This window comes from Bombus flavifrons, chromosome 9 (genome assembly GCF_040668555.2).
Source record: "Bombus flavifrons isolate JBK064 chromosome 9, iyBomFlav1_principal, whole genome shotgun sequence".
Taxonomy (NCBI): Eukaryota; Metazoa; Arthropoda; class Insecta; order Hymenoptera; family Apidae; genus Bombus; species Bombus flavifrons.
The window spans coordinates 12,205,032-12,225,047 of NC_138450.1; the positions used below are offsets into that span (position 1 = coordinate 12,205,032).

At 37.7% G+C, this 20,016-nt stretch overlaps 2 protein-coding genes and 1 long non-coding RNA gene across 4 annotated transcripts in view; 2 read left to right on the top strand and 1 right to left on the bottom strand.

Annotated features, from left to right (window-relative positions):
* The first annotated feature begins 2,543 nt into the window (after positions 1–2,543).
* LOC138183110 (uncharacterized) lies at positions 2,544–15,365 on the top strand. Its single transcript, XM_069119674.1, has 4 exons — positions 2,544–2,913; positions 9,031–10,127; positions 10,436–12,088; positions 14,109–15,365. The coding sequence occupies exons 1-4, from the start codon at positions 2,899–2,901 to the stop codon at positions 14,230–14,232; spliced, it is 2,889 nt and encodes a 962-aa protein (XP_068975775.1). The 5' UTR covers positions 2,544–2,898; the 3' UTR covers positions 14,233–15,365.
* Positions 15,366–16,131: 766 nt separating this feature from the next.
* On the top strand, positions 16,132–19,931 carry LOC138183158 (odorant receptor 4-like). Of its 2 annotated transcripts, none has more exons than XM_069119762.1 (8): positions 16,132–16,167; positions 17,046–17,259; positions 17,425–17,697; positions 17,919–18,369; positions 18,594–18,693; positions 18,789–18,911; positions 18,990–19,148; positions 19,689–19,931. In XM_069119762.1, exons 2-8 carry the CDS (start codon positions 17,244–17,246, stop codon positions 19,743–19,745), a joined length of 1,179 nt encoding a protein of 392 aa, XP_068975863.1. In that variant the 5' UTR covers positions 16,132–16,167; positions 17,046–17,243; the 3' UTR covers positions 19,746–19,931. The 2 variants fall into 2 exon arrangements, with proteins under 2 accessions (XP_068975863.1, XP_068975864.1); XM_069119763.1 differs by having other exon boundaries at positions 16,133–16,167; positions 17,215–17,259.
* Positions 16,596–20,016, bottom strand: part of LOC138183160 (uncharacterized) — a 29,370-nt gene continuing 25,949 nt past the window's right edge. The window contains exon 6 of the long non-coding RNA XR_011174002.1: positions 16,596–16,683. This is a non-coding gene — a long non-coding RNA (uncharacterized LOC138183160). The remainder of the gene's footprint in view (positions 16,684–20,016) is intronic.

A 20,016-nucleotide genomic window follows, 5' to 3' on the forward strand; every position in this document is an offset into this window, starting at 1 on the left:
CACGAATTGTCCATAGTAAAGGATTCATTGAGAAATAGAATTCTACGATAATAGAATTTCAAAATGAGTTTTAAAATAAATATGTAGATTTTAATTATGAATCTCGAATATAAGCATATCCGTGTTCGTAGAATTTGGCCATCGTACTACTACTAGTGGTGTATTATAGTCGTTTATCCGCATGCCAATATACCGACATGCAAATGAGACTAATGATCCTCGACCAATGGATCGATGTAATCAGATATCGCTGACGCGTTTCATATGACGCGAGTGTTACCGATTAGCATTAGAGTTCATGTTCGATCAAACCGCTTACAAGTCGTTCAGTGAATTTTTCTCTTATCTCCGTTTCGCATCTGCCTTTGGCAATTACAAAATAACAAACAAGTAGAAAAATATATTCTATAGTGTGAAAGTGACGCATAGATTTCTAGATCGAACAACGATTTTTAGAAGTTTATTGTGCTTGCTTTGTTGCAGCATGAAAAGAAAGAATTACTGGTACACTTTTCAAGACGAAACTTTTCGTTCAAAAAAGCTTGCAAAAATAAAATATTGTAAAAATCGTCGAAATACAAAGGATTTGTAGCGAAACGTTTCTATGCCAAAACATCATCGGAAATATATCTAAGCTAAAAATTGGTCATTGAGAAAGAAAGGAAGCAACACGCGTGGAATTAAAAGTTAAGGAAGCAAAAAGTTCGGTCTTTTGTATTAGGTCGTCCGAAAAGTTTCTTTCGTTTTATAAGGAAATAATGGATGCACAACATTTTCTCTTTTATATTATTTTATCGAATTACGTATGATCCATTTTGTTCTATCAAACTAAAGATCACAACGTTCGACAGATTAGGTTTCATGTTTGCATAAAGATGCATCGTTGTAAACGACGTGTCTGTAAAAGGAAGACACTTTTCGGACAATCTAATAGCACGCTGAAATCTATTAATCGAAAACGATCAAGATCATTAAAAATGCATTTAATCTTTCGTCATCCGCAAGGCGAATTTTCATAAAAATCGAATCGCAAAGTGCGTGTTATTTAAAAATTCAGTAACGGACAGGAGGTTACGCGGCCATGCACCGACGCGACGCTCCTCTTCTTCGTCGTCTTCATCGAATCGATGGACTTTCACTGGCAGGTCTCTGAACCCGGCGCGCCGCCGCTTCAACGACGTCTCTTCCGGTTTGGCCCCGTCGCGCCGTTCGTGAACTTGAAAACCGGACCGGCCACTGTCTCAAAGTTTCGCGAACTCACCTTCCCTCTCCTCTCCTCTTCTCTGCTCACCAAACCCTGGTCTGCGAAACCTTGCACAGCTGTTCGTGCATTTTACGGAACGTTCGTGAGGAGAAAGTGGCGGAGGAACGTGGAAGAACCGATTGGAGTCGAGAATTTTCCTATCGCCATTGTAATTCACGCTACTGACCTTAATAACGATGGTAATCTTTGTCGTACGTCGCAGCAATCGGATATATGTGAAATTAAAAGCAAGTAAAAATGTAATGAAAAATAATGTGGAGAAGGTGAGATCTAGCAAACGGCTATTAGTCTAATTACGTGAATAACATGTTCATGTAATTAACGTCGTTATAGTAACGTATATATACATGTAATAACATAGTGAGCATCACTGAGGAGGATTTCAATGACTTATGCTGATAGATCATTTTCACATAAATTCTATTTTCATTTTTACGCTCTTTGTAATTAGATCGTGGATGTTAGCGAAAATTTAGTTGATTTCACTAGATTATCACTAGAGTTCGATGAAGTACCGATTAGTAATGTGAAGTGGAATGAAAAAAATCATTGACCTGGATTAGATGGTAGAATCGTCGAGTAAGAATGTTCGTAAAATTTCTATTTTCGTTCGCGAATGAAAGGTGATTGACAGTCGTCAAGCTAAGGCGGTGAAGTTCTAGTTTGAATTCCTGAATTAGACGACAATCGATTTCTCTTGGTTTCAATGATTTGAAAAACGTACGACTTCCGACGGCAGGATTTAAAAAAGAACTTTCAACCGGACGATTTCTCTCCAAGAGAATCTTTTCTTTTTTTCAAATACAGATTTTCACTCCTGATCCGAATCTACGAACCTGAAAGGTAAAATTTCGATTTTCTGATTACTTCAATTCAATTCAAAATTGCTAATTTTGTTTTCTTATAAATAACTAGTAAAAAAAAAAAAAAAAAAAAATACCGAAAGCTAGAATTTCAAAATCCTCAAAATCGGCTTCCATGTGCATCGTCGATCGATGGATTTCTATCGATCTGTGCCCAATCAGATTCACTTCCGTCAAACAATTTTACGATATACAAAGTTCCAACAAACTAGTACCGTTAAAGCATCGAAAGGCGAAGGTTCGAAATTCTTAGAATCCAGTGGCATATCCGTTGGCAATCGGTTTCCATTGACCTGTACCCGACGATTCGGAAAATGTTTCGATCAACCGGGGGAGAGACGCTGAACGTCGCGACGGAAGAAGGCGAAGGCGAACGCGGGAAGTAGGTCGGAGAGAAGTGCCGGTCCTTCGTCGGAGACACGAGGAGCCGCTGACTGAGCGCCTTCGTCAGTCTCGCGAAGATATTCCGGGAGTCAACAGGTGCGTAGGAGCAGGCCTTCTCTTTCTGCTTCTTTAAAAAAAAAAAAAAAAAGAAAATTCTATCTTTGATCCTCACGTTCCACGCGAATCGATCGTTCGTCAATTTCGTTCTTTACGCGTCTATCATGCGGATCTGACGACGTATCCACGTTATATTCTTCCTCTTTTTACCCTCGTTTCTTTTTTTATTCTTTGCCTATTCCTTCGTGCGCTCTCTCTCTGGACACGATCTTCCCACTGGATCTTTGACCATTGGATCAGCTGGATCAGCACGATCGAAGACACGCAAAAATGGACAGATTTAAGGTATTTATTCTTTTTGAGTTTGCGCGTTTCTAAGACTTGACGTACAGGTATCTTCGCAAACTTTGTACAGAGTTTTGTTATTTCTTTTCAATTCGACGCGCTTTAAAGATTTTATATGTAACGTTGATTTTGTTCCGTGACAGAGGTCTCATAGTTCTTCGTGATCTTGTGCATGGATAAAATTTGCCGTCTATCGATTTTGTTAAGTATCGTGAAATTTCTGACATTTGATGCGTTTTATTTGTTAACAGCTTTTTAGTATTCCTTCGTTGAATCTACGTTAGCATTTTGCATGTAATATTCTTCTAACTTTACTTCCTCAGTTCTCTGTTTACTTTGTAGTCCCTTGAAATAGTGTTACGACTTGCTACTCAAGCTTCTCGAACGTTTCTTACTTTCGATATCCTCTTTTCTTCGAGTTGCAAGATATTTCTCCAGCACGTCGTTCTTTTCACTGCTCACATTCTTGCAATTGCAAGACAAGCTTCCACTGTATCGGCCGCTTTTATCTCAAGTGTAAAAGCGATTCTTTATTCTCCACATCTTAACAAGCCTATGGAATACGTAAACAGGTAAACGTTCCTCTTACGTTTTTCCTCTACCTTCGTCAAATAAATCTTCGTCTCTTTAACGATGATTTCTCGCGAAACAACATTTCCAACAGGCATTTTTCAAGCCTGCGTAGCTCCGTCGTATCGCAAAAATAATTCCTCACGTTTCTTAAATTATTGTCAATTTTCTACATCCTTCTTCCGGTTCTTCCACCTCGCAGTTTCACATTTCTACCGATGAACGCTCGGAGGCGATTTCAATTGAAGAATCACCGAGAAAACACTGGAGGAGGACCAAGGAATTAAATAGAAATAAAAAAGAAAAGAATAATCGTTAATTGGCAGAGAATGAACGTCGATCCGCGAGCTTTCTGGAGCGGAAACGCAATGTGACACGGATCGGGGGCATCGCAGTCCGCGTGGATCGTGCGCTTCCTTCGCCGACACATTAATTGCGTATCGTTCATTAGTTGGACATTGCAATTTTCATGTTCCCATAAGCTCGATAATGCACGAACCTTCAATTTCACGCTTCAACGATGTACGTATGTTCACCAACAGACTGTTAGCGATCTATGATTATTTATCCTTCGTGAGTTTCTCAGCCTTACGATCAATTACCATGTTCGATTTTGGATAATTAGATCTGCATAGTTCGCAAGAACCGGAATATTAATTACTTTTGAAACTATAGGTTTTTTAATATCGTTCCTTCTACTTGTATGTCTTATTTCGAAAAAAAAAAAGAATAGAAAAATGGTTCAGAACTTGTCCTAATTAATTTATCTATATTACGTCCTACTTTCGAAATTTTATTTTGCGTTTAAGAACACTTATCTTAGAAACCTCGAAAACGAAGAGAACGGGTATATTGTAACCCTATTCAACGAAGGAAGATAAGACCCGAGAATCATAAACGTTCATGAACATAATCGCGATGTCGTAAAAAGATGAATGGAGACTTTAAATTTGCAGAGTTTGAAGTATTACGAATCAACGAGTATTATACAGAATATATTCATTCGATTATAGCGAAAGAAGGCTATTAAGATAAGAAATATTTAAATCCATATTAATCATTAATCGTCTGCTTCGTCAGCACAAAATTAATACGCTACGCTCAATTTTACGAACATCTTTACACGCCATTTCCATCGTTACGATTGAAATTAAATTCACCGCAGCAGAGAAATAATGCAGATCACTGGTTTTTACATCGTCGAAAGCGCAATTTGCATCGAACTAAGTTCAATTCTACCGAGGCACGACTATCCGTATCCAAGTGGAATAATAAGAAAGAACTTAAGATCGCTTCGTACCATTTGCGAACACCATTGCAAATACCATCGCAATCCACGACCAACAGAAAACCCATTCCACTTTCCTTTGCATATTTCAACACAAAGGTGGCTGCTGCAAAAGGTAAAGAGTCTCCGCGAGGTCGTGCACGCGTTAAGGTCACGAGGGGTTCGATCGGTTAGCAGCAGTTTCTCGGCACCAGCCGTTCGGCCGTGAATCGTCGAACGAAAGTCATCAGAATGGAAAAAGTGGATCGTCTCGTCTTGAACGCGTAGACGCGACGCGTGCAGGCCGACCGTGTGCGGGACGTGCCCGGGGAAAGCACGTCGTTCTGTTTCACTTGTTGATGCGAGACCAGCCTTCTCGGTCCAATTGTTAATTTTATTTCGATCCAACCTTTTCGTTGTCTCTTCGGTGTCTTCACCTTGATCGACAAGTTCGAGAACCGCACTTACATTTCGTTCCGTTATTTTTGCGTTATTATTTGGAAAAATTAAACGGTAAAAAGTGGTCGAAGAGTTTGGACGAATTCCGAGATAATCGAAGACTACAAGGGAAATAACACAATTCATATTTTCCGTCCATGTACGAAATTATTTTAAGATTCGGTATGTTGTCGATTAATATTATGTTACTAGATTTGAATTTTTATTTGATTTTGATACTAAACATGCGTCTCTCCACCCTCTTCGTAACTTTGAAAATATCGTTGGAATATTGAAATATCGAAGATATTAAAATATTGCTTGTTTTGATATTTATACAGGGTGGTTGGTAACTGGTGGTACAAGCGAAAAAGGGGTGATTCTACGTGAAAAAAGAAGTCGAAAATATAGAATAAAAATTTTTCGTTCGAGGCTTTGTTTTCGAGAAAATCGACTTTGAACTTTCGCTCGGTACGCGTGCACTTTATCTCGTTATAACGGGTCTCACTGTAGATTTTTGAAAAAATTAAAAAAAGAATGTTTATTTTATATTTTCGACTTCTTTTTTCGCGTAGAATCACCCCCTTTCCGCTTGTACCACCAGTTACCAACCACCCTGTATATTTCGCTTTTATCAAAGTTCATCGGATGCGTGTTTGAATTTAACCGATTCTCGCCACTTTTAGCTACTTCATGTCGAAATATTCCTTCTGAATCGTGAAGTAACGTTGAAATAGAAAATCAGTAAGAACGTATTCGTCGTGTTTCTTTTCTTGCGATATTCAACTAATTATTAATCTACGTGGAAATTTTTGAATGGATTTTTTATCGTAAAATTGTCTGATGAAAAGATTATGCGTTTCTTTATGTGTCTCAGTTTTCATGGACAATATACGCGATGTTTAAGTTTCAGATAGTAACTGTGAATCGAGCGATTGAGCTGTTCATCGTGATTTTCTCTTCGTTATTTACTTTTTATTTCATATACTTATATATTTTTATACTCACTCGTGCTAGCTCATGCTTCAATCTTTTTCCTCCTATTCTTGCTCGTGCTATTTCACATTTCTATTAAATCTAACGCTCTGTCCGACAACAAATATCATTTCGTTTTAAAGCGCAATAATCTCAATGTCGGTCGTTTTCACGCATCAGCGTTTTCTATGGATAATGTTTGTTCCAACCTGATAAAATATGAACGCGCAATGTCCAGAAAATTGCTGCGATTTGTCGATACTATTCAGTTCGTAAAGGAAATTTCAATCATTGAATAAGTAGTACGTTATCTCATTGCCATTATCGTCAATTCGACAATTTAATTTTACAAACATAAGTACTTCGCCATGTCTAATCGATTTATATTTCCTCTCGTTACGATTTAAACGAAGCTTTTCCAACCATTTGCGAAATTTTACTCCTCCAGACTTTTCTCCATGTCGCAGCCACATCAAATCGATCATCGATCGTTGCAACAGACCGTTATATCGCCTGAACGGCATGGTGTTTCCTCGATGAATAATCATGGGATTTATAATAGAAAGTATCTAGACACTCGGTTACTGCATCGCTATTTTCTAATCTTCGCCGAAGAATCCGGGAGATTTCAACGAGCCATTAAATTTCTCTCACCGCGATTGCCTCCTGCGACGCGATTCTCGTTTCTGTGAGGCGCATTCGTCTTTCAATGCAACTTCCTCGGCATAATTCATTGCAAGGTCGTGCGGTAGATGTTAGCGGAAGAACATTTAGGTACGAGACTGGTGGATCTTCATTTGCATTAAACTGGTGAAACTTTCATTCTAAAATAGCTACATTTCAAGAGAAGCCTATTGTATTTTCTTCTTTCTTTTTTTTTTGGAAATTAATATCGACGCAGGGAAATACGATTGCATTAATCAGAACATTTTGTAAAAATTCGATCGCAGCTGGATCGACTCACGAAATTGTAATTTCGTGGCATGTCACAAATTCACGATGGCAACGTCTCCAAATTCCGACACGGTAGATGATAATGTGACTGTACTTTAAAAAGTATAGAACCGCAACTATACTCATTTCCAAAATATAACGTGTAAAAGTAAACGTGGAAAAGATTATAACAGAATTTATCAATTAAATCGAACGTGTAACTTTATAAATGCGCGATCACGATCGCAGATGTTCCATTCAAAAAGAACACGATGGTAAATTTGCAAATTACTACAGGATAGATAGAAATCGATGTCTGTAACTATTAATAATTAATGAGTAATTTCTCAAATTACATTTATATCCTGCAATCCATGAAATTCATAAAAATTATCGCAAAGATATAATAGCAGAGTTTAGCATTTAAATCTGATTTATACTTTCTCGTGGCAATTTTTTCTATACTTGGAAGTATCTTGGCAGCAAGGCTGATTCTACTTCCTAAAATAGTTTAGACAACTTAGGCTTACTAGGAATAAAGAGGAGGCGTAAAGGAGAAAGTTCGATGACTCATAAAGCGTAATACGGATCGCATGTTATTCCTCTTTCGTTCGATGCAATTAAACACGTCTTTTTTGCTGATTCTGAACTATCCTTCGAAAGTTAGTTTCGCGAGTTAAGAATTTTACGAAAGGCTCACGAATTCCTCGTTTCTCGTTTTATAGAAAATTTTCTTCTCCATCGAGAGTAGACGTGGAAATTTTATTTATTTGCTGTCTTTTTTTCTTTTTACCAACAAACAGCTTGAACGACGAAATGTCAACGAAAAATATCTATCATTGTTGGAAATTTTTTAAGATACGAATACTTGTCGAACGAAACTAATTTGCAATGCTACACAGAGTTTATAATTCATTCGAAATAATTTCTTTCGATCTTCCAGCTTGGCTCGTTAACATAGACACAGTTTCGACATTACCGTTTTGGTACACAAATTTTTCGATCAGGTTTCACTGATAAAAAATTCCGACGGCGCGATATGAAAAGTGAAAGTGACCCTAAAAATCTTCGAATCACTGTCACCAAGCCGAACGCATCTCAAACCTTGCGTTTTCAGTTTTACAAACATCACTGTGCATAAGTATTTGTTCAGCTGGTGCAATTTCATCAAGATATTATTTTATGACGGTAATACGTTTGGTAAGAAAGAGATCAGTCCGATCAGAATTTACCCTGACCCAAACCTAATTAAAACTTAATTTACATGCAATGTAAATTACCTATTCGATGTAAACTCACCTATTTCCCATTGTAGCAACGATCTGTTATAAAACGAATTTCTCATAATAAAGTCGACGATAAATTCAAACGAACTTCTCACTTGCCACTTTTCTCAAACTAATCATACGCTCGTTAATCGCAATCACGCGTCAACCTAATTGTTTCACCATCTTTCATTTATTACAGACGTATTCACACCCACTTAAATAGCGAAATCATGAAACTTGCCTATAAAATCTTGACACAAAGAGTCTAAATAGGCTTCGTGAGCATAATCGAGCACGTAACATATGCCATACAAAGCTGTACGTAGACGTAACACGTAAAAGCATGTAGCTTGGGATCGAGGAGGACATAATGGACTTCCGGTAGGCCCGTTTCCATCCAGATACACAGCCATGTAACGAATGAATCGTTACATAAACTGTATTCGTAGTTAATCCTTCGTACTTACTGCCAACAATTAATTATCTTACGTATCGTTATTGGTTAATCTTAATTATCGTCTAAATTAATCTACTAATTTCGCTGCTGATAATCTTTCAGAGACCTCGAGCTTAGACACTTCACTCGCTTCAATGGCATTTCTCAAACTTTTTTCTAAATATATCGACCACTACATAATTCTGCAAAAAGTATTTCCCTCGTTTTAGGTGACGTTCATTCTGGCGATGATGACACTAGCCATGATCCACATCAGCACGGCTGATCTACCGAAACCCAGCTACGCTAGAACGATGCTGAAGGTATCACGAAGCCTTCCAGGCGAAACAGAGGAGCTGAAAGTACGAACGAGCGAAGGGAACGTGGCAACTTTGATCGTGAAACGTCGAGACAAATCCTACCCCGAACAACAAGCAGCGAACGAGCCTGCTAAAACTCTTCAAGATCCTGAAAATCCTAATCCTCAACTAACCAACGAGAACGCCACATCGTCGGACGTATCTGAATCTATAAAAACCGAACCAAAGAACAAAGAGGACATCAGAAGATTGGAAGAGGCTCAAATAGAACAACTCAGAGCGAAACTGTCAGACTCTGACAGCCAAAGAGGCTTCTCCAAACTTGAAAACGTGTCCGCGAACGAAGAGACGAACATCGGTGAAAAGATTCGACCAGTCAGAGAACAGAACATCGATTACGGAAGCTGGACGCCTCTGGGTACCGATGGAAGGGCTGTTCAGCTTCAGGAATCGACGACGGAGGAATATCTGAGCTGGAAACCTCTTCAAAGTGATTTGAAGACGACTACCGAAGAAAGGACCAATTACGCCAGATTCGATCCAGCGTTTCCTGCAGGTGGACTACTTCTGCCGCGACATTTTCAGGACAGATCGGAGAGGAAACTGCAGTTGGCCGACCAGAGCGAGGAAAAGACTCGCTACACGTTTTTGCCTCATCAGATTCGATCTTCGAGAACGAATATCGGAGCAAACGCGTCCAAGAACAGAGATGGCAAGAACGTGCCGCCAGAAGTAATTGTCAGGTCGGAGATAAACGTGAAATCAAATCCAAAGAGGTCACCTATGACGCTGGATAGGGATGGTACCCCTGTGATTCATGGCAAGAGGGTTCCCGACGAACCTATCGATAAGATTCAAACGTGGCGCAACGCACGAGTGATTAACAATAAATTGATACACGATGCAGCATCTACGGACAGCCTGGAAACCTCTTCGAGTTTTTATCCGGCGGAGAATGCTGTGGAGAGGCAGAGGTTCGAGAGATTCTTCAAGAACGTTAACAGGAGGTATGTCGAGGGTATAAAGATGAAAGAACTTTTTATAATCGAAAAATAGAGCTGGCTTCTGTTGCACACGTTGAACTGATATTATGGGTAGTTCAACCAATGAAATTATTAGTAACTGAACTAGTTTATTATTTTGTTATTATTATTATTATTGATAATAGCAACAGCGGTAGTACGTAGTAGCAATTGAACTAATATTATTAGCGAAAGTTTACGAGTCACGGGTTACGAGTTAGCTACTTGGTTATATATGCTTCGAGGAAATACACGATAAATATCGATATATTTTTCGTCAATTTGTCCGATAGATACGGCAAAGACTACGAAGAGGAAGGGAGAAACGTGTTCTTCGAGTGGGATCCAAAGAACTACAAGAACGAAGCGTTGAAAGCAGAGGTCTACGAAGCAAGAACAGACAATTACCGAAGCAACTCTCACAAAAGGATGCTACATCCTGACGGCGTGTCGATCTATCCAGTTTCGCAGTTGTACACCCCGGAAAGTCAAAAGATCGCGCCAGTCGCCTTGAAGCCTGGCGCCAGGGCACCGGTCCTTCAATACGCTCATCCAGAATTGGGCGTGCAGCCTGCAAAGATCCTAAAAAACGAGAAAAGAAGGCCCGACAATTTCCCGGAGAACCAATACTCCTTTACCGAACAAAGACAGAAGAAGAAGTACGTCTTAAACGACAAGAACATCGTGGACACTTACACGACGAAGAATTATTACCCTAATCAGCATTTCTATGGTCTGAAGAGACCGAGCGACGCCCCATTTTGGGTGAAAATCTCGGAGAACCTGAAAAATCAATTCTCCAATAGCGTGGAGAAGGTTTCACAATTTACTCGACCAGTGATCGATCCTCTGGTGGAAGCTACGCATAAAATTTCACAGAATTTAGGTCTTTCGAACGGCAAAGAGGCTGAAGACAAGATCGGCACTGTTACTTCCGGTAGCAGTATCCTGATTCCAGCTCTGGGACTCGTGGCATCAGGAGCTGCTCTTGGAATCGGTGCTGTCGCTGTTGGAAGATACCTAGACGTTGATGTTCTAAAGAGATCTAACGAAGCTCTAGGCAGCGAGGTGGAATATCAACGAGCTTTGGACGCTAGTCAACTAGCTACTCAGCCTTTGTTGAGGGAAGCGGATCGACAGAATAATGACGGAGACTCGGAGCAGGTAGACAAATATAGCGGAACCGTGTACTTCCTCGAGAACGTAGCACCGAACGAAGAATTGAAAGTTGATCGCGATGGTGGAAATTCAAATAATCGGAACGGAGTTTTGTTGATCGTGGAGGGAAATGGGAAAGTAGAGAACCAAGAGACTAAGCCGGAAATGGAGGAGAACAAGCAGGCGACGGGATACTCGAGAAGGAAACGAAGTCTCGATTATTTGGACATTTTCCAAGCGGAAGGGAATTTAAAGAACTTAATCAGAAATAAACGTTTGCAACGAAAGGGACCCGATTCGATCAGCGAGATCGTAGAGATCGATCTTCCTTCTCGCGAAGGTAGCATCGACGTCACGGAGTTTCTTATTCCAAATAGAAAAGCAAACGACCGAAGTAATTCGAAAAAGAACAGCGAGGTTTCTGCTGTCTTGATAATCGAGGATGGCTCCACGCCTTTGGACTTCCTGCAGAAAAATCTGGCTAACGATGTGTCTGATAAAAATGATTTGGTCAGCTTGGAGAGGGTCGTAGAAGCTTCTGTGAGCGACGAGAAAGATTCTGTAGACGGAAGAGGCGAAAGACGAAGGAGAAGAAGCATCGAAAGCGATCAGGAACTGGAAGACGCACTTCAGAATCTGGAGAACGCAGAGGTTGCTGAGGTAGCTCATATCGATGGTGACTGGACCAACACACCCTGTGCCAAAAGGATATTCTGCGACGCTATGATCGAAAGGGGCGCAGATGCAGTTATTTTGATGGAGAAAAAAATGGCTGGTCTTTTAGGCTTGTGAGTATCACGTCAACTTTCATATCGAACTATTATGGTCATTTCGAAAAATTATTACGACCTATAGAATTATGCAATTTGGTATTGAATTATGTTATATTACAGTTAGTAGAGAATGTTACAGTCAGTTACCTATAAAGTTTTACTATGATATGTAGTTTCAGAACCAAACTATCGTGGTAGTTTCCTAGCATTGTTATGGTACACAGCTTTCAGATTGAACTATTATGGTTGTTTCCAAGAATTATTTTCTTTTTAGCAAAAAGGTGAACGTAAAGTTACAAAACACACGGGAAGTTGTTTGTTCGTGTGATATAATGACGGTTCTCGCCAATTAGCATATTATTTTGTAGCTGGCTATGTTTGGTATACGGCCTTTCGGTTTCGTAGATCTGAGAAATGCCGATAGACCTCTTTTCTTCCTCTTCGCCGCTTCTTTTAGAAGAAACGAGTCTTTTTACGGATACGTACTCCTTCTAGAGAAAGGAACGCATTTTAAAAGCTTCGCCGATTCGTCTAAGAAGATGTATAGATTTTTCAAGAAAATGGTAATCGGTTTTACAGAATGGAAATGCACTGGAGAAAATACACAGTGGAATGGACAGTAGAGATACAGTCCATTTATCTGAACTTGTCTGGCGACAAACAATTTACAGATTGCAGTTCATATAATAGAAGTACTTCTACCTCCTACTAGGAGATCACGTTCAGATCAATGATTTTTCGGACCAGCAAAAGTTCAATTGATCGAATATTAAATAAAATTTCGTTCGGATAAACCGAGTTCTACTGTACGCGTTTCAAGAGCGAATCGACGTTACTCGCGTGTTTAATTTACAAGAAATACCGTATCATCGAATCATTGGAAACAGATAACTTAATTTTTTAAATATTCATGAGTGCCCAGTGAAAATCGATTGCACGGTAGTGATTTCCAGTGAAACTATGCTCGAAACGAACGTGCAGCTATCTCGGGGTAGAAATCGTTTACGATCGATAACCAGAAGCGAGGAATGAAAAGTTCAGATTCGAGATCAATTTGTCATCGTTTAATTTTCTATCGTTTCTTACGCGGGACTTTTCCCGCGACACACGCGTACATAGTCTGGCTCGTCACGAAGGTACACGACGTGTGCACGCGCTCGCGCACGCGTGTATGCACAGAGTGAAATTGTGCTAAGAGGTAAAAGTCGAATCAGTCAGTAGGACGTCGCCGGCGAAAGCTGGGAAGAAAGTTATCTGTTTCTCGCTATGGTTCCGTCCAGCCGGCGAGGTTCTTTGATTTTCACGACTCGTCCCGGGATAATGGCTTTGTTTGAACTGGTTTCAAATGGAAAGGAAATTGCGGATACTATTTCAAGGATTTAAAGAATCGATCTGGAGTATTCTTTAGATACAGGCAGACTTTTTAAGGTTCTTTTTCTTTTTCAGAAGCTTAGAAAATCTACGTTTGTTTTGCCTAAATATCTACATATTCGTTTTAGGAAAAGTTAAAGGTCAATGTTACAAACGGTATTCATCGTCCTATGGTATCATTTAGTTATTTCATGTGACTTTCGTACGACTATAAAAATTTGATAGGAATTTAAATTACTAAAATAAAATGTAGAATCTGATAAAAAGAACGCTTTATTGTGAATAATTTCAGCCACTCTAGGTGAATTTAAATACGCAGGTATACACAACTTTTACGCTACATAGGCTTGCAAGGGATTAATTTCCCCATTTACTAATCACATCTATTCGATCAGACTTTCTAACTCGTCAATTTCACCAAAACAACTTCGATTTATCGTCACAATTCGATAGGGTCAACTTTCGATTCTACCATCTGCTTGTCATCGTCTTTTTCATTCGATCCTACAATTTATTAACGATCCAATTACACATCGTTCCGTTAGCTATCAATTACACCGTGCCTATCGATAGTCTGGCAAGATCACGGTCGCCTCGGGCTTTTTCTAACTAATTGCCGTCAACCAGCAGCCATTAATCGCTTGAATTTGTGTGATGTTCACAGAATTCAGCCGGGAGCAGCTGTCCAAGTGTCCAGCCACTTTCAGCAGGTCATGGACGCGGTACGAAGACACGATTGTTCGAGCTTTCTGTGTCCCCAGGCCAGGCCAGGAAACGTTTTCTTCTAAACAAAAGGAAAGAAGAAAGAGGAAGAAAGAGAACTCTCAGCTTAGATTCCTCTTGTAGATTCGTCGACGGACCGTGTACTTGCCCCCCGTCCTCAGCATCGGAGAAAAGCGGAACTGAGAAATTGTTAACTTCGCGACCGGTGAAAGCATTCGCCGTATAGTTCGATTCGAGTGATTCGGGATCCGGCGATTCGACTCGCACGTTGATTTGGTTTTAGAGACGTTTTCGAGAGTTACTTTCAATCAGAGCACGAAAAATGGGAATTTTTTTTCAATTGGAGTGCGAACGTTTCGATTATTGGGATTCCATTTGAGGTGATAAAGGTTTGGCTGTAGTGTTTACAAAATTTGATGGCTGAGATTCGATAGCAGGATTAATTTGTAGATCAAGATCTAAATTATTGAGATTTCTTTGAACGCGTAATAGAAACTGCATTTATGTCGAAGTTTGGTCGAATTTTATTTCCTCAATTTGATACAAATAAATAGAATCTGGATGTCCTTAAAAGCATAAAAGAAGCTTGACTTATGACAAAGTTTGTTCGACTTTCAGTCAATTTAATGAGACTTGCATTCATGTATGTATGTAATGGAACATTTATTTTAAATTTCTGAAGCTCAGCAAAGTTTTTAATAGAACAGGGCGGAAATGGAATCACGAATAATCTCTGTGAAAATTGTGGGGAACATTGCGAACTGATCGTTCAGTCAAAACTGTACATATTTGCCACCTTATTTAATATAAACTTAGGCTGGTAATTTAAGAAACTAGAGTTAATTAATTTCTATGAAACTCGAAACGACATAGCTCAAACTTGACCTAAATTATTCGATGCTACTAGATTGCATTGTTTCAACGCGATGAATTAGATAAATCGTTTGAATTAAGTTTTAATTAGTTTGGGTCAAATTTGAGCCTTCATTGGGTCCTTTTCAAAGGAATGGATTTGGCTTGAGAAATCTGAATAGATGGATTGATTTCTTAAGAAAAATCGACAGACAAATTACTAATCAATATGTATAATATTCTTAAGCGATATATTTATTTTGTTTCTACCATTTTATTGTTTCACCTGCCTAATGGAAACAGCCTTAATTTGTAAAATAGGAATAAATTATACTTTCTTGCAATACTTCTGGTAAGATCATTTATTCTCTCGTTTTACCGACTGCAAATAATTATCTGAATGGTACATTACCGTACCACACGCAAGAAGAAACTTTAACCAATTTTGTATACAAATTAATACTATTATATGAAATAATTTATATAGAAATCCTTATTTATCTTTTATTCTCCTCATCTAATTTGCTCCTAAATAATATTGATATACGCGAGATTTCGTTTTAATTATATGCCCATGATTTTCTTCAAAAACTGAAACTTATTTTCCTCGTTTAAAACGAAAATAAGATCGAGACACGAAAAATAAAAGAACCACAGTAATAACTAAAATGAAAGTTGATTAAAGTTGATTAAAATGAAACTTAACTAAAAAAATCCTCAAGTTACCTTTATCCACGTACTGCAAACAAGTGTATATCTGCAAATGTGATCCAACGTTTCGTATCCAATTTCAGTAGCATATAAATGCGAATGAAAACGTAGTACGTTCCACGGTAAAAGTTTCTCAATAAAGGCAATTAATTATTCAAGGAAGAAGACAGAAGTTAGTCAGTAAGCACTTAACTTGAAGACAGTTTGCTAGCAGGCGAAGACGATTAAAAAATTTGTCTATCCTCGTAGACGCGAAACTTCGAAGTTTGCACGCTTCCAAGTTGCAACATTTTCGTATGAAAAAAGGTGCTGAGGTGGTTTTTCACCTGCCAAGACGGGCATGCGCACGTCTTCCTTCGTGTAAAGAACGAGAAATTCGTGACAGTCGTTTGATCGTGCAGCTCGCGTGCATGCACTTCTAACAGACTTCGACACAGGTACACATTTAACGGTAATTTCCTAAATGTTACTCAATGTTTCGCACATCTCATGGGGTACTATGCAATAGAAAAATGTCATAAGAATTAAATTATATAGTAACTCTCCAATTTCATTTGGAAGAGAATATCTCAGTTACAGAATCATCCTAGATATTTATAAAAGCTACATCTGACGAACTTTCACGGTCAGTTACATTTCATTATAAAAGATACATTCATTCTATAAAATTTTTAATATATGTTACTATTCAATGAACGTAAGATTTTATACAGAATTTTGCAAAATTACACTACTTATCAAATAGATATTCTGGTATTCATATACTCTCATAAGAGTTCTTTTATCAGGAAGAACAAAGCTCTATTACGAAAAAATTCCATACACAATTGAAGAATTTGATAAAGTGATTAAAAAATTGAATCGTCTACAAAACTTACATTTTGTACAAATGACACCGAAGATTCTTCTGTTGGTGATTTCTTCATTGCTCCCAATTTATTATCTTGACATTCCTAAAAAAAAATTAGAAATACAAAATTGTATTGTTCGTTTTAAAATAACAACAAAATGATGACATTAGTATGGCTAATATAACAGACACTCGTTCTTTTATAACATAATATGCAAGATCATAAGATTTTTTATTTTATATAATTTCTGGATATTATATTCGCCACTTAAACAAATTTCTCTGACAACATTAATTTCCAGTAATAATTGTAGTTATTGATGAATTATTTCCTCCACGAAATTAAATATTTTTATTTGCAAATTTTGATGCACATCCGTGAAAGGAAGACAGTATGGACTAGCAACGTAGCAAAAACGCGAACAATCCCTGTCTTTCTTTCATTTCCACGAATGTTGGAAGTAGTTATGAGTAATTACAGACGAATAATCGTATTAGCCAAAATTAGACATAACTTTGAGAAAGACACTGAACTACATATTCACGAATAATTAATATCATAATAAGCATTCTGACTGTGCAAAGCGACATGCGCTGTGAAAAACGTACTGATAGTTTTTGAACGTGAGAACAGGTGATTCAGTTACGAGAAAAAAGGCGCCTATGGATACCCAACGAGGTAATTTTAAATATTAATTGCAGAATTCTTTGTTTTACCACCTTAAAAATAAATATTTTTAGAAATTATATTTTTAAGTAATATGTCATAGAGAGGAAAAGAAAAATTCTAGGCATATTTAATCTTACGATTTTGAAATATATTTTAAGTACCTATTTATGATAGATAGAGATATAGATTTAAACAATGTATACGCTTGGAATTACAACCTGCTGAAGTTTATGGGTATCTGGCCGGAAGAGAGGAAATGGAACCGATCTTCCAGTTACATCGTTCTTTTACCATTTCTCACGATGATGTGCTTCGCATGTGGTCCACAAACTATTAACCTTTCGATAATCGCCGGTGACTCTGATCTGGTGATTGAAAACCTATCGAATAACATTACCTTCATGGTTTCGATTATGAAGACTTTGACCGTTTGGATCAACGGCATACGTAAGCATTACAGAAAATTAATAAATATGGATATATCATTTTTTTTTTAACTAAAAGTACTACCACATATGCAGCTTATAAATAACATAGTACTGTTCAATTTTATCATATTCTCTTATCTATTTACGTTATATTTTAAAATATTCTTTAATTTTATTCTAATTGCTACACAAAAAGATCTATTAAGACGTATTCTATCTGCCACTTTCTCCTGTTCCAAGCGTTAAAGTCTCTGCTAGGATATATGGCCAATGACTGGGACGCAGTGACGAATAATATCGAACGAGAAACAATGGTGCACACCGCGAGGATCACTAGAAAGATTACAATAGGGAGCACATTGATGGTCAACATCGTAATTCTCGCTTTTGTGCCTGCACGATTGTCTAGCATGAAAAACAACGACATTACACTATTCCTTCGTGGCTATTACCCCTACAACACTAGCATCAGTCCAAATTTCGAATTGACGATGATCGCTCAATACGTGGCTGCCATTTATGCAGCGAATACGTACACAACTGTAGATACTCTCGTTGTCCTACTGATTTTCCACGTCTGCGGACAGCTTTCGATTTTGAGGGAAGATTTAGGAAAGATTCATTCGTACGATAAGAAAAATATAGAAATGAAGATGCAGAAGATTGTCGAAAAGCATGAATATATAAATAGGTTTGTATTAAGGAAATTTGTTATTTTGTTGAGATACTAGGGAATATATACAGCGAAGAGAATAAATTAGAATAAGCGTATGCATGGAATGTTAATTTTCGATGTTTAAGTTCATCAATGTAAAACCATTGTATGTTCGTCTTTTATTTTCTTCGTCTCAACCTTTAAACTCATAATGTTGCTGTCATTTGCTAACTATTAATCTTGTCATGTGTACAACTAAGGTTCGCGGGAAGAATAGAGAGTTCCTTTAACATGATGCTTCTGTTTCAAATGCTGAGTTGCACCATTCAGATATGTTCTCAGTTTTACCAAGTTATTATGGTACGACATACCTTTTTTCAAGTGTATATAATATAAAAAAGTTTCAAAAAGTATAGCAGAATAATATATCATTTTTCTCATAATTTAATATGCAGTCGTTAGGAGAGAATACAATGGAACACATGATTTTGCAAATTTCGTTCCTGTTGATATACGTAGCTTACGTGATGTTGCAACTGTTCCTATATTGTTACATGGGAGAAAAACTAGCAGCTGAGGTACTTTTTAGAAAAAAAAAAACTGAGTGGATTGTCATATCTAGAGGTGGGAAATTATTAAAATTGCAATTTTTTCAGAGTACTGAAATAGCTAACACAGCCTATAATACCAACTGGTACGATTTACCTCCCAAGAATGCAAGAGGGCTTGTAATTATTATGTGTCGTGCCAGGTCTTCACCCTTACAAATTACAGCAGGCAGATTTTGTTCCTTTACTTTCGCGCTCTATTGTCAGGTAAATGTAAACGAGTTATAATACAATTTACAGGTAGTATTTTTGTCCAATATATTTTCGGAAATGAAGATGATTTTCGATCTTTTAACTGGACTGCTGTATGTCGTTTTATGTCATATGGAGGGGTTTGTGGAGACGATGGGCTTGAAAAGTTGCATGTCACTCTCGTTTCTAGAAAAATTCTGCAAGAATAAACAAACGATATACGCTATTATATTGGTCATAGGAAACTGTAAAACTTTTCTCTGATTATTTTTTTCTACTACATAGCATTGGAAGAATACCAAGGAAAAAGGTGACTAATAAACACCCCACAGGTTTAAGATTTGGTTTCAACATACAATAAGTAGATGAATGTAAGTCTTTATATGCGAAAATATTCCAAAACAAGTTCCGGAAGGAGCAGGGAATAGAAAAATATGTAATGCAGATCTTCTATCCAATGTGTGAAGATGAATAATAATCAAAAATATGTATATGCATATAAAATATCTCACACGAATATACAGATATGCAGAACAATCTTCTTTTCGTGTTCAGGTCTTAAAAACGTCGATGGGATATGTTTCTGTTCTGCACGCAATGAAAAATCAATAATAGACGATCCCATACATCTGTGAATTTTACAACTGGCCATCAACTTGATAAAGGAAGCGTTAAGAAAAGAATAGTATTTAATATATATCTCTAAATGATAAGTTATATCTCGAAGCAACGAGAATTAAAATGGCGAGCCAAAAAATTAGGCACTGTGTAAAGTAATAAAACATTGATTATTAAAGAGATTCCTCGGGAAACCTTGAAGATATTATTTTTCCCTCTTTGTGCATATCCATACTATTCTCATCACATTTGTTGAGAACGAAGA